Source organism: Primulina tabacum, chromosome 7 (assembly GCF_025594145.1).
Source record: "Primulina tabacum isolate GXHZ01 chromosome 7, ASM2559414v2, whole genome shotgun sequence".
In the NCBI taxonomy this organism is placed as follows: domain Eukaryota; kingdom Viridiplantae; phylum Streptophyta; class Magnoliopsida; order Lamiales; family Gesneriaceae; genus Primulina; species Primulina tabacum.
Window position 1 is genome coordinate 36,357,447 of NC_134556.1, and position 16,075 is coordinate 36,373,521.

Genomic DNA, 16,075 nt, shown 5'->3' on the forward strand with positions numbered 1-16,075 from the left:
GGGATAGGATTTTTATGGCCATATGATATGGGGGGTCAGTTTTGGCAAAACATTTCTTGACCCTTGATGCTATCCCCAGGCTGCTCTGGGCATCATCGAATGAGTATATTACCATATGATAACATATGTATGGTAAAAAAATGACTCTTGTCTAAAATATTATCTTTTTTAATGAAAGGTTATATGTTTCAAGAAATTTTTATTGTATCAAAAATAGCTTCGATTCGCTTATATTGATATCGGACCGTAATGACCATGAAATGTCCTACTTTCGAATAGAAAACTAAGAAATTGAAAGTCGATCAAGTAACAGTGGTAGTATAACATAATCATTGTCCTATTTCTTACCAACTTAAAATCATATTAGAAAAAAACTTATAATCATGGAAGTAATACATTCATTAAACGTAATAGCCCATCACACCAACATTCCAGGTAATTAACTCATACTTTACAAGTAGTTTCCTCCTTAACGTTCCCATCGATTAAAAAAGAAAATCCAAAACCTTATAATCAAACTCTCACCAAGATCACACGAACTCAGTACTTGGCAGATGGTATTGATTCCCAGTTAAAATTCCCCTCACTCTGCTGCATCAAAGCCATCTGCTGCAAATCAGGCGCAGTCTCCGACACGCTCCACACCTTCACTGATTTATCAAGACTCCCACTATACACCACCCACTTCTTATTTCCGGAGCTGGCAGATTCGTTGTCCTCCTCCACCGCCAGGCACTTCACCGGCCCAGTGTGTCCTGTCAGCACCGAGAGGCAAGTGTGCACGGCCCCTTCCCTCCTCCATATGCATATAGTCTTATCAGCAGACCCGCTGAAAACCAAATTCCCAGCGGATGCCAAGCAAAGAACAGCCAGTTTGTGCCCCTTCAGCACACCGCCATGTGACAGCTGCTTCTCCAGTTCCCAGAAATTCACTAGTCCGTCTGACGACCCGCAGTACACGATAGAACCCGACCCATTGACAGCCAGTGCTGTGACTGCTGACTCTTGGCTGAGAAGTGTCTGTGTTAATACATGCCTCACCACCTTGCCATTTTGTTCCCTTTTCCAGACTTTAACGGTCCCGTCGGCCGAGCCAGTGTAGACGATCCCATTGATGCTCGACACGACGGAGTTAACAGCATCGTCATGTGCCTTGACTGATTCGATGCATTTCGAGTTCTGCACTCTCCACACCTTAAAAGTTCTGTCCCACGAAGCAGAATAGAGTAACCCTGTTTCTTGATTCATGCTTAAGCAAGAAATGGCATCTGCATGCTTGATCCAAATCGCTGTCCTCTTCCGCTTTACCTCCACATAGTTTTTTGGCCTGATTGAGGCTTTGAAGATGTCAAAGAATGTAGGGAAGGTACCGCAGCGCTTGTGCAAACTAGGATTTTTAGGATTGATCTTCCAAACGCGAACCTTCCCATCTTGATGGCCGGTGAAAATCTTGTCACCGCATATGATAATGGCCTTAACAAGGCCGCTGTTGGATTTGAAAGCTGAGAATTCTTGCATATTTTTCCAAACTCGGATGTTCTTGCTGTCCGAGCCGGTGTAGAGGATGTCATTCTTGGCTGCCAGGGAATAGATGTGGCCCTCTTCTCTAACAAGTGAGCAGATTAGCCCGTTTTGAGGGACATTTTGGGACGAGTTCTCGGAGAAGTTAGACCAGGAGGACTTGGCGAAGGGCGACGTCTGGTTCCATGGAGACATCATCATGGGGGATCCCTCACAGCTGAGGCGGTTGGCATCATAGGTCGAGAAGTTACTGTTTCGCATGGCGAAATCATCTACATCATTCGATGCAGCTGATGAGGATGAGATGTGGGAATGGTGGTTGTTGTTTTCTTCCAACATTGTTGAGTTAGTTTGATCGGCTATCATATTCTTGATCATAAGGTGAAAATGATATGGACCATGCAGCAAGAAAAGAATATGAGAATCAAGAAGGAGGTGGCCTATGGTTTGGGAAATTGATGAGAATGTGATGATCGTGGTATGGAGATGAGGAGTGGAGGAGAAGATTTGTAGGGAGGGATTAAAGGCGGGAGACGTAGAAGGAGAATTTATAGACTGGAAAATAAACTTAAGGGTATGGCAACATGTGGTTTTCACATCTAATTGTTGGTGCTGAATATTTTAAATTTATTATTTTATTCATATGTTAGCTTTAACCATATATTATAATACAATTTTTTTATCCAAATTTATCATGTTAAGCCTTTTTAAACATTCTCATGACAGATTGGCTCAAATTTTTTGAATAGAAATAAGAATTTATTACAATTGAACGTTATTTTAAATAATATGAACCCGTTGGTAAATATACGTGCATGCTTAATATTGCATTGAATATGACCATATAAAGAGAAGCATAGAGGGTGGTAAATTAAAAGATATGATAGAGATAGTGCATTGAGAGCATATTGTTCTTTCTTTTAGGTCAGATACATTAAGGTTTTGGGAAATCGGACGTTTTGTCGTACGACACCTTGTCACTTTTATTAATTTTGGAAAAATTCATAATGGGAATTGGGATTCGTGGAAACCAACATCATAACATTTCACATGGATGTCGCAATAACATTTTTTTCTTGCTAAGCAAAATTTCGGAGGTTGAATGCATTTAAGACACATATCTTAGATTCATTGCTCCATGTCTCAAACTCTAACGCCACGTTTTTATGTTTTGGCTTTTGACATATGGTTAAGTAAGATTAAATTATAATTTTGATAATGTAATTTATCAAATATTTTCAAGTTGTAGTTTTAGTGTACTTAGTAAGTTAGTCCTTATTTTCAATTTTAATAATTTTTTATTAGAGTATTGACATGACACCGAAAAACGGTAAACACTGATGACATGTCTATCATCAAGTCAACAATACTTTGATTAAAAAAAAAGATTGTAGAACCAATTTACCAGACTAAAAATATTGCATACAGATCTAGAGTTTTTAGGACTAAAAAAGAAAATGGCGAGAAGTTACAAAATCAAAATTATAAATTTCTCTACTTTTTGAAGCGATAAATACAAAAATTAACAAGATGTGAAGAAGAACTTGCGTATATATAATAACTAAAAGGTTTTCGTGTGCAAAGCTATTTTTCCTTGAAAAGAATTAAGATAAAGAAATGAGTAAATATTTATTAATCAACGAGGTTTGGACAAAAACCTGCACTAAATTAATTTGCCACCTGTTACATTTCTTACATTACTTTCTACAATTGTGAGTGGTACGTAGAAAAGCAGCTAACATTCAATTTTTTCTAAATTTTTATCATGAAAATGGCTGCCCTACCAACCACAATGGAAACAAATCCAAAGCTTTCGACATCTGTCCCCAACATAATAATAGGTCTCAAGATTATTGCCATTTATTTCTAATACTTGAATTTAATTAGTTGACCAAGTAAACACGTGTATATATACACTTCATCAATTTCAACCATTTTCAATTTTTTGGAATTTTTTTTAGAATAATTCATTTGAAACAGACATATCAAGATGTTGGACTTCTTGATATGTCAATTCCAAATGAATTATTCTAAAAAAAAATTCCAATTGAATTGAAAATGGATGAAATTGAATTTAAAAAAGTAATCATCGGCTTGAACAATTCAATCTTATGTTTTAGTTTACCTGATATGGTGAATCAGGTACGGGAGGGCTTAATTATTTGCTGGTTTTTTACTGTAAAAACTTTCAAAATTTTAGTCTTTTGAAGGTGGATGAAGAAGGGACATGCATGCATGTTAATTAAGGAGTTGGTCGTTCCTTTTTCGTTCCTTTATTTCCTTCGGGTATTGCATAAAGGTTAATATAAGGATCGAAATATTAGATATATATGACATATTCTCCTTATTGGATTATCCATGTAAGTCTCAATCATATTTCCATTTCGATCATCGGAGAGGAATCTCCATGGTTTTCCAAACTTAATACAGATGGATGTTCGCGCAAGCGAGTCGTCATTAGGGTTTAATAATTCATGACCATGCAAAACTCATGTAGAATATATATATATATATATATATATATATATATATATATATAAACAGAATATTGGATAGTCATTCGTCGAAAATACATACTTTACAGGGAATATTAATAAAAAAAAGAAGAAGAAAAAGAAATGTTACTAAACATAGAAATTGAACTATTTGGATAGTCGAAAAAGTAAATGAAGTCTGTACAATTGAGATTGATATATTAATAGAAGTTTCAATATTTTCCACAACCCTAGCTAGCTAAAAGATTCAATCATAGACCAAACTTTAATTCACAGTTCACTCCATTATCTAATCTTATTTGTTACGCTATGGTCTCTAGCTAGTTACAATATTAATGGACAAGAAACCCTTCGAATTTCCCAGTTAATTGAAGCCTAATTTCTAGCTAATTTTAATATTCCAATACAAAGTTATGCGTTCTCTAATCTCCAAAAAACACTTCTCTGATCTCATCTGTTCTAACATTCGTCCAGAGGCAGAGAAAAACGAAGCAGAAGCAGAAGAAGAAGAAGAAGAAGAAGATGGCGATAACCCTATCTCCGTGACCACCCACTTGTACTTGAAGCCTGCGCAAAGCATGGACAGACTGGACAAAGAGGTGGTCCTTCGCCGGATCCGCCACCGCAAGCGTGTCAGCAAGGTCAAATCCTCCGCCCCGCAAGCCCTTCTTAACTCCAAGCCCCTTGCTTTCAAGAGTACTGCGCCTGATCATAATAATAATAATAAGAGTCATTCGATCCCTCTGATGATTAAATGGGCTGATGATGCTTTTGCTGCGCCGTAGAAATCATTTACAGATGCTTACAATTAGCTATCTATATATGCGTGTGTATGTATTTACGTTGCAAAGAAATTATATGTTGGACGGTTCCCAGATTGTTGTTCATAAATTTTATATAATATTGTGTGCAAATATCGATTTTTCCTTCCTATGATGATTGTACATGATTAAGCCCGTAAATTAGTTAACCATAGACATATTTTAGTGAAAATACTAATTCAAAGTGAAAATAATATTACTGCATGGATGAGGGTTATAAATTTTCTCGTTTTCATCCATTAAATAATATTTAAAAAAAATTTACGTGTTAATGAAATTTATCACACATCAATCAAATCAACCAATTAAAATTAAAATATTATCATTTATATTTTTCTTTTATTTATATTAATAAACTATTGATAATAGGCAACATTGGAATTAATTTATCATCTTATCCCAAATTTTAATTTATAAAATCAAAGATATTATTATTTATTCGATACTTTTTCATATCTTCATCAAATATTTTAATATTACAACATTATTTATCTATAAAATCTAATAATTAACCCAACTAAACAGATCTTTAGTAAGTGAATAATACTCCTAATCTATCATTAGCAGTGTTGATAGAAAGTCCAAAGATTCTTATTTAGTGATATTAACTTTTGGTGAGCGTATCCTTCAAGATTGGCACAAAATTTACTTTATTTTCTATTAGATGATTCAATCTAAAAATTATAACACTTGGAATATTTTCACTTTATAGCACTTTAAATTAGGGGTAAAATTTTAATGGATCGCAACTACGAATTTTTTTTAAGTGCTTGTAGTTTAGATTTTAATGGCATCTCGAAATAAGAAAATTAAAGCTGACATAACACCATAAAATACTGATGTGACACGAGAATATACTGACGTATCTGACGCCAGATCAATAATCCATAAAAAAAGATCAACCAAAATTCAAAACATAACCTAACTTAAGTGACCAAAACCCAAATTTGAATGCTTACACGACCAAAATACAAAATAGGTAAACTTATACGATCATTTTGACTATTATCCTATCAGAATATAATAATATGTGATATGCCAAGAAATGAACCTCCTAACATAGAAAAATCTTCTCATTAAATTGTTTCAAAGTTAGTATGATCTATAATATTTGTGAGAAAAAAATGGAGTCCCTACATGGCTTAATTGTATTACTATCTTGATCTTAACAAGGTGGAATATTAATGCTATTCCCTTCCCAATCAATAAATTATTATCCTCTTTAGATTATCATTTTCATTGCTTTTTCTTGAGATTCTATTCTATCTTACTAGCTAGTATATACATACACTGATACACATAGATACATGTCGTGGTTTTTTGTTTTAAAAAAAAGAACTTTGAGATGGCCCAAACAGTAAATGTCAGGAACAATCCAAATGGGCCTCTAATCAATTTTTTTCTACTCTTTTTTTGTTTTTGTTTTAAAAAAACAAGAAGAATGTAATAAGAAATTAAGGGCATATATTTAGTTGAAATTTCGAAATTACGATTGTTAGAATACTCAGTATCATGTCTGTAACAACGAATGTTACGTCAATAATATCTTGTACCACGTTGATAATATCAGACACAACATCAATACTTCAACAAAAAATTATAAAAATATATATTTCAATAAGCCAATGGTTCCCTTGTTAAAACTATATTATTTAATATATTAACATGGGTACTCTCAAACATTATGAATTCCTATATCTTGAAAATGATTGAATCCTTTAAAACTATATAGATATTGTAGGTCTGAAAAATTTGCATGTCAGATTATTTTTAATCCCATTTGAAGCATAAATATTATTTATCGAAGAAAATACCCCAGATTACTGATAAAAATGTATATATAATATCTAAATTTTAAGGTTGGAAACAATATGGGTATTGGTTAATCAAACTAGAAAGATTGAAGGAGAACATCTAAAGTGTGTTAATATAAAATTCTCTTTAAAAGGTAACATGTACGTGCAATTTTTTGGCCAAGCACAATATGGAACAAAAAATTTCGTTATAGTCGAAGTTTTACTATTTCAAAGGAAAACTCTAGATTGGGTAACGTACGATAAAACTAGCCAAGATCTATTCAATCTGTTGTGAAGATTTCGTGGAGGGATAAACATTTTCGTAACTATATTATTCTGAGAAAGTATCAGTTGTCATGAATAACTTTTGTGAAGAAAAATGTCTTTTGTTTATTTTGTGTCGCGACCATTACAACGACAAGGTTCGATCAGCTCCACCTTATCATTATGTTTTGAAATCTTTTTTATTGCTGGTGGTCCATAAACATTCATTGATTGATTATTAATTCATCAGGACAGAAATGTGACATTCTCGGAAGCTTGTTAGAGTTTCTCGTTCACGATTCACACAGCAATCAACTCGATCAAACGCAAACAATCATTCAGTATTGCTGAAACAAGAAATGCACTCGAGGATTACGTGGTTCGGCTTGAATCGCCTACGTCCACGGGAGAACTCACCAATCACTTTATTAATCAATAACAACAATCGAAAGTTACACTCGCAAGAGAACAATAGTCAAGAGATTGAATCACAATTGAAAGATTCTCTCCTCTCAAATATTCTCAATCTTCCTTGTGCTATCCATGCATTCTCTCGTCTCCTGAGTTCCTTTCTTATGTCTGCGGTAGGTCTTGTTGCTTCTTTTCTGATCTATATAAGTCGACCAGCTGAATACCTTTCCCAAGCTTGTTGCTAACTGATTTAGGTTATGGCCGTTTTAACCATCCTTAGCATTTCCTTGGTGTATTCCATCGGTTACTGACCTTGGTAGTCATCACCCGTGTTGGATCTCGGTTTTCTACGCACCCAAACGCAGCGGAAGTTTTAAAAAATTTTGTATTTATTTTGACAATCAAAATATGTTTTGCTTTGGGCGCTCGTATGATTTTAACAAAAACATACATAGGATGTTTAGTAATATACCTTTAGTGAATAATTTTCACTTGGCTCCAACTACGCCGGTATAAGCGAACGTAGCTCTTGTTGTAAATCCCACGTACGTTCTTCAAATATCTTTTCTTCAATCTCCTAATCCGGTCCACGACCGAATTACTCGTTCCTCTTCTAACTTGCACTAGAAAGTGTAGAAGATATTTTGCGTTGAGATAGAACACAAAGAAAAATCGACCCAATATCTATCCAATAAAGTGACCGAAACTTCCTTGCAAAAGAAGAAAAAAATTTCGAGAGCAGCAATTGGTTTTTCAAAATTGGAGAGCAAGTTTCGAATCTTCCCAATTAATAAGAATAAAAAATATTCTTATTATTTCTTTAACCATCATTTACTTAATTAATTTATTTAGTTAAGTAAACAAAATATTTGGAATATTATGCTTGTGGATTCTCGAAAATCTCGCCATTCAAATTAGTGGAGGATTTGATTTTAGGTCAAAAATTTTAGAATAAAAAAATTCCATGATCTAATTACCATAATTAACATTAATGAGCTTGATTAATTAATTGGACTAGTCCAACTAGTTCAATTAATTAATCAAAGTCCATTAAAAACTTTAATTATTTAGTATGTTGGACTTGTACTCCTATAAGCCCATTAAACATACTTCCCACTATATTTAATTTAATATTTAATAAACTCAACTTTTGAGTTTAATTTGATAAATCCAACTCCTTGAATTTATTCTCTCCAAATTTCATAAATTCAACTTCTTGAATTTACTATCTCATAAATTCAACCCCTTGAATTTATTTTCTCAAAATTTAATTATCATAAATTCAACTCCTTGAATTTACTATATCATAATATAAATTCAACTCCTTGAATTTATTCTCTCAATGTTTTCTATAAATTCAACTCCTTGAATTTATTATCTCAACGGGGACAAAATAATCCAGTACTTGTGTGACCCTCAATGGTTCAGGGATATAGCTAGCCGTGGGTTCACAACTCCTTGTGATTCAGGACATAATCCTTTATTCGGGCTTACCCTTATTTAGCCCCATTCTTTTCATCAACAACTTGATCAAGAATGTCAGAACTCATTTCTGATTGCACCCATCGGATCATGGTAAGAGCGTCTAGTAGCATCGCCCCATGATCCCCTAGGTATCACTGATAGTGCCTGCAAGAACCAGTCGATTATGATTAACGTACAGTACGGTCCCTCCATCTCATATATCCCGATCGAATCTGCAACCATTGGTTCATCGAGGGTTGCATAATAATTCGATAACTATGTGGTAACTATAAATAGTGGTATAGCATGTATCATTGATAACTCCTTCTCTAATGTACATCTCGTACTCTGGCCAGAGATTCCACGCACTATTATTTCATTAGATCACATAGGATATCCACACCCGTAGGTGAGCGGTGAATCCCCAACTACAATGCACTGGCTCCTATATGTGTCGCAACTGTACCCAACCTCGCCACCTGATGACTCTCCTGGAGCCGGTAAACGAGTCAAAGCACAGCCCTAGCATATAGAGCCTCAGTGTTGTCCCGGGTCGTAAGGACTAATGGTGTACAATCATAACCACGGACTTATCCTCTCAATGAATGATAACCACTTGGAAAATCCGAGGGAGGGTTGTTCGGTATAATCATCATATGACTACCCATCTGCATGTTTGGACATCTCTATGCCCTTACCAAGAAACGCAGTACACAACACACAGATGCTAGTCTCGAGCTCAAGCGGCTTTTATCCCTGTTTTAGGTGGCTGAATCGACTAGGAACGAATTTAGAATATGCAGTGTTTACAAATGAGTTTCAACATCGAATTACGATTCATTTGTATTAAAGCATAATCAAGGACTTTATCTATGCTGTTTGCATGGGTATACAGATAAAGTATAACGAAACCATTAAAAGTTAAATTATATTAAAATAAAGATTGTTTATTTCACTTGAGTCAATAAATTCCCTAGCCAACCGTTGGCTTGCAAGGCATCTACTCTAACAACCCGATCCAACAAAAACTTTCGCGGTATCGAAGTGAGTTCGAGAGAAGCAGAATCAAAAAGAATAGTGCTCGTCAAGTGAAATCTGCTAAAAATGTTCATCATAGAGACGTCATAAAAAGAGGGAGTCTTTTGATTTGTCTAGGTCTTTGTGTGAACTTAACATTATTTAAATTTTAGTGAGTTGAGTTGATATTTGGTTTGACTCTGTATACGTTGCTGTCAACCGAACTACATTAAAAATCATGGCGAATTTGTGTTCTTTGTGTTATTATTCACACCCGTAATAAACGACGATAAAAGCACGGGCCAATAATATTGCAAGATAAAAAAATTTTCGATTGGCATCAGGGAAAGTTCATTATTTATTATAATGTGACCTCGGTCGGTGTTTGTGTGATTTTGCAGAAATATATTTTATGTGTAAAGGATGATTTATTTCCCAACCACCACCACTAGATGGTGCAAACTACTTCGATTGAAAATCAAGGACGAGGGGTGTTCATAAAATTCATTGACGAAAAGCTTTAAAATCAATTTTTTCAAGATATGAGCACCCAACAAAGACGAAGAAACCTGAAGTGCTAATGAGGATTGATCGGTTAACAACAATCCGAAAGCCTCTAATGCAATTTTCAATACCATTAATTCTAATTAGTTTAAATTGATACCCACTTTTGAATATGCCAAGGAAGCACGAAGCATCCTTTTAACTGCATATGAAGATACGACTGCTGTAAAAATTTCTAAACTTCAGATTCTTGCTTCTAGGCTTGAAGTGTTGAGGATGCATGAAGACAAATAATTGCAGGTTCCATTGCCAAATTGTGCATCATAGCAAATGAGAATTTTTTTATGGGAGAAAAATATTCTGATTCAAAGCTTTTAAAAAAAAACTTTAAGATCTCTTCTTAAAATATTTGACATAAAACTGGCTGTAAATCGAAGATGCAAATGATGTTGACTCCATTACACTTGTTGAATTGATGTGTTCTCTTCAAACCTTTGAATTGAAGTTCAAGAACAAGGAAAAGGTCACGGGAATTGCTTTACAAGCATGAGGATATCGATGTATTTGACAATCATGGCACATTTCATCATAAAAATTTGATCGAATTAGTGGAAAACGAAGGTAAGTATTTAAATTTGAAAATTCTAATAAATTTTCAAATTTTATAATTTAAAAAAAAAAAAACAACTGTACTGCGAATAAATTTGAAAAAAATAGAGAAACAAGAAAATTTAATGTCATAAAAATGGTCAATTTGGCCTTGTTCAAACCAAATGTACCTACTGGTTAAATTACAACAATACTATGAAGACTGGAAAAGCTAGACCGAATACCGGTCTAAAAACTAGCCGGCTTCAACGACGTTACCGTGACAGAGGAGCCCAGCGGCGACACCGCCGCCTCAATACCAAAGGAATCGTAACGGCGGAACAGCTCAACCAGCAGCAACCTGGAGGCCAGAACCACAAAATTCTTCCCAGCGCACTGTTTGTTGTTAACTGTGGGGTTCTCTGTCTCCGGTCCATTAGACCACAGCACGTGTTTCAACAGTTTCTCCCCTTCTTCGCCGAGGAACCGTGTGGGAACAAACTCCTCCGCCCGGTCGAATATCATCGGGTCCATGGTGGCGAATGGCTGGTATCCGAACAGCATTTCTCCTTCTTTCACCTGAAACGCTGCATAGTGTGACTCGATCACCAAGTCGCGCTTGGCCTTGCCGTACTGAAGCGAAACCGGCGGCTCGATACGCAGAGCCTCGTATACCACTGATTTCATCAGCGGCATCTTTTCCATCGCCGCCATCGTGACGTTTCCGCCGCTTGATTTGATTGCGGATCGGATTTCTTGAGCTAGTTCAGCATGCAGCTTGGCTCCAGCTCGGCCCAACCGTTTGAGAATGTTTGGGAAGAGGATTTTCATGCCGCCGAATGAATTGAAGCACGTGGAGTATAAGAGATTATGGCAAGCTTCGTCTTTGGTGAGGCCGAGTTTTTCTGCTTGATCGAGAAGTGGGGCTGAGTTCTGGTAGAAGAATTCGTACAATCTTTGATAATCCTTCTTAATTAAAAATGGCGGCAAGCGAAACGTGTGGATAATGCCGTCTTCTAAACCTTTGGGCAAGCCTAGGGTCAGCAGCGGGTGTAGCTGGAAGAGAACCCATTTTCCGATAAGGGTTGGCCCGTCGGATCCGAGCTTGGTGTCATTCGGGTTGACGCCGAAGAACGATCTAGCCAAGAAATTGAACGCCGCCTGTTCATTGGCGGCGCCGAAGTTTGCTCTCCCTTTGGTGGCCAATTCCTTCTCCAATCTCTCAAACGCTTCTGTGTAGCTGTTTTGGAATTCAGGGATTACTTTCTCCCGCCGATGAGAGAGTAAGAAAAACATCAAAGTTTTCAGCTTTGCGTGGTTGGGTTCGGAGGGGTCGAGGTAAGAGAGTGTCCTGTAGCCGCCGGAGAGATCAGTGGAAGGCATATATGTGCCGGTGAAAAGATCCTTCTTCTCAACTTTGTCAGTGTCAAAAAGGATAGGAAAACTCTTGCCATCGAGCAAGACGACGACGTTTGATGCGAAGGAAATGAAGGGACCCGGCGGCATGTTGGCTCTGAACACCGTGGAATCATACTTCCGGATTCTTGATTTGAAGAACTCGTCCCGGCCTTGATTGTAGAAATAGTCTTGCCTGTCTCTCCACGGGCCGATCAAGGGCAGCCCGTAGTTGCCGGGGATTTTTCGAACCGGAAGTTTAGAGGGAGCCACCGCCTCCGTGTGCCGCGGCGGTGGAGAAAGGGATGGTTTTTCCGACAACGCTGATGCTATGTCGATCGGCTGAGCAGAAAACGATCGCTGGATTGAGAACTGTGAAGGGACCCTAAGTAATTTTGCTGACGAATATTGGGAGGAGAATGAAATCTGTGAAGAAGAGAAAGACGATACATGAGAGGAAGCCATTGCCGAGTGAATCAACCTTTGACTGTGAATTATTTGTGGTGGAATCCGATGTATAAATACACACGGAGAGTTTGTACTAAATGCAAATGGATACCTTGTCAACTACAGAAAAGGAATGAACTTTGGGGAAAAAATTGGCCCACTTTTCTTTTATTATTACAAATAATTTTTTGTACTGTAAAAATAAATAAACAATTATGGTGGTTGCTTCCAGTCCAATTTAAAGTCAGCCATTAAATAACCCAAAAATAATTTTATGGAAATTTTTTTTTCAAAAAGTTAAACTTTAAAGTAGATTATTAATAATAATTGTTTGATTATAATAAACATAAAATCAGAGGGCACATTATGATATTTTATTAATTTTCTGAACATCCTATTTTTAAAATTAAATTTAATATAAGTTGGCACATGATATAAAATATTAAAATAAGTGAATATAATTTAATACATCGTTTATGTTTTACATGTCGCAAAAAGCTATTGCAACTACTGTGGTTGATTCGGGAGGTTGCGATACCTTTTTTATGCGTCTTCAGGTGTTTATTTCATTCTACTCATGTGAGCGTTATCCTCCATGATAAGATGGATGGCCAAGATTTGCACACTGCATATATAGGACCCACTTTTTTTTTAAATTATATGTGTGACAAGATCTTGCCCGTTGAAACGAAGTGAGAGTTGTGTCCACGTAGATAAGATCATGTGATTGGCTTGTGATGTTAAAAATGTATATTTTAAATTTTCATACCAAAATTATTGTATTGTTATATAAATTACATAGAGAACTTATTTTGTATAATTTAAAAATAAATTTGAATTTATTTTATCTTACTTTTATGGTATGTAAAACATTTCCGTCTACTAAAGGTGTTGCACAGTTTCCGAAGTTGAATCAGTTTGACCAAACAAAGTTGGACCCATTCGGGGTTTTGTATGTGAACTTGATTTTATAATTTCGTAGAAACTCTCTTTTGATAAAATAAATATGGTCGGAAATATAAACGTCATAGCAAAATCCAGAGGTCAAACAAAAGAATGTGTTCAAATTTATTGTTCATGTGAACCAAATAAACACTTGTCATTCAAAATGGATTTCCGACCAAATTGACACCACCGGCCATCGTACGACTCCCTATGCATGGCTACTCTATTGGGTTCTTACAACAATGTGCCGGTCACACACACGTGTGTGTATGTGTGTGGTCAAATTGAGTAACATCGACTAATAACATAGAAATTGACTATACATCTTTCTTCAGAATGTTTGACTCGCATTATATTTTATATTAAAGTTATAAATTATTATTTTATTTGTATATATGGCTTGTAGGATCGATTGCTTGTTGTTTTATAAAAAATTATAGCTAGTGTTAACGGTACAATTCAAATATTTTAAACCGTACAACAACTCAAACACCACGTTTCGATTGTTCTACTCAACATGGACACTTATTGCACCCAGTAATTGCATTCTTTGCAATCAATGAGAATCGAACACGTGACCTTAGCTCTGATGTCAATTATAGAGCTGAGTGATTGTCTTTTTACCAAAATTTATAGTCAGTGGTAATGGTATAACTCAAATCTTTAAATCATATAGCAGCTCAAACACCACGTTTTGACTGTTCTACTCAATATAAATAATTATTAAACACAATATATTTTATGATTTATATATCGTACAAATTTAATCATCTCATCTTTCAAATCAAATGTGACATGCTAAAACTTTACTAACATTAAGATTCATCGGCACGTTATATTTATTGAACTTTGATATAAAGTATATATAATTTTAATTTACCAATTTTTTCACAAACTGCAATTCCGTTCAAATGATTTTTTTCCACCAAACGTTATTGTCGAGTTTTTTACTTCACTATTATTTATTTATTTTTCTCCTCGAATCTTGTGCAAGATTTGGATAGATTTTGTACAATATTTGGTTAGATTCTGTACAAGATTTAGTTTAAATCTTGTTGGACTTGATTTCTGCGGACTACTCATTAATATCTAGGTAAGAGCTCTCAGAGACATGAGCCCGCGAAGGATCTCATTTTTTTGAGAGCTCGGCGTGAGAGGTCGGCCAAAGCATTCCCAATCGACGTGAAAGCACCCTCTAGGAGGTCGGCTCGGCTTCGCTCATGGAGGTCGGCATGTGAGATCAGCATGGGAGGTCGGCAGTGGAGGTCGACCATCTCACTGATCGACGAGATTGTGAATATCCCGGATGATATCCCACCAGCTTCATGTGAATGAGGTGACTTCCTGATGGGCTCTGTCACGAAGATGACCTTCCGAGGCTTTCCGAATACCTTTATGGGCTCTCTCTTTTTGGGCTAACGAGAGTGGGTCGGACCCACCTCCGGTTCGGGGTATCATTTTTGTTTTCAAAAAATTTGGATACAATTAAAAAAAAAAAAGATCAATCATAAAGGTCTCCAAATACTTCGCTGCCGATTTAATTAAATATAAATCAAATATATTATTACGTTTCCCTATGATTCCAACTTGTACTAAAAATGGAATTGCCCATATACATATATTCTTTTATGTAATTTGGAATTGTCTGTTTTCAAAACTTGATCCAACTTACTTGTGACCTTACAATTAATTGTTGTAACAATAATATAACCTTATTGGAAAATTTGTAGCTTATTGGGAAGAAGTTGGGTGCATTTATTGGCAAACTTGAGTAGATTTTTAACCCATGCAACTCTAGGACCGAGTGCTTACCGCTTTACCAAAAGTTATAGCTAGCAGTAATGGTGGAACTCAAATCTTTTAAACCGCACATCTATTTAAGTACCACGGTTCGATCGCTCTACCAAGCATGGACAATTATTGCACCCAACAATCACCCTCTCATGCACTCCATCAATGAGAATCGAACTCATGACCTTGGCTCTGATACCAATTGTAGGACCGAGTGCTTAACGCTTTACCAAAAGCTAGCTCAAGCACCATGGTTCGATCGCTCTACCAAACATGGATAATTATTGCACCTAACAGCAACTCAATATCAAAGTCTAAAATATTTTTTTTATGACATGAGACCCGCAGTCTCATATTATGTAGATATATGCTTATTTTTTCACATAAATAAAAATATTCATTGAAAATATCAATTATACAAACAGTTTTTCGATTTTATGCTTATTTAAGGAGTGTTTATATAAATTGTTTGTTGTATTTCTAATAGTTAATTAGTTACAAGACTCCAAATTAAGTAGAAATGTATTAAGAAAAGAATATAATAAATATTGCTAACTATGCATACATACTTTTATATTTGAGATAAAAAAAATGACATATAGAGTATTATATTTTA

The 16,075-nt window shown here is 35.6% G+C and overlaps 2 protein-coding genes across 2 annotated transcripts; both read right to left on the minus strand.

Annotated features, from left to right (window-relative positions):
- Window positions 1-302: 302 nt before the first annotated feature.
- LOC142551555 (protein JINGUBANG-like) lies at window positions 303-2,107 on the minus strand. Its single transcript, XM_075660846.1, has one exon. It carries the CDS (start codon window positions 1,897-1,899, stop codon window positions 541-543), a length of 1,359 nt encoding a protein of 452 aa, XP_075516961.1. The 5' UTR covers window positions 1,900-2,107; the 3' UTR covers window positions 303-540.
- Window positions 2,108-11,007: 8,900 nt separating this feature from the next.
- On the minus strand, window positions 11,008-12,800 carry LOC142551556 (allene oxide synthase 1, chloroplastic). The gene has a single exon (XM_075660847.1). The coding sequence runs from the start codon at window positions 12,739-12,741 to the stop codon at window positions 11,131-11,133; it is 1,611 nt and encodes a 536-aa protein (XP_075516962.1). The 5' UTR covers window positions 12,742-12,800; the 3' UTR covers window positions 11,008-11,130.
- Between the last annotated feature and the right edge of the window lie 3,275 nt (window positions 12,801-16,075).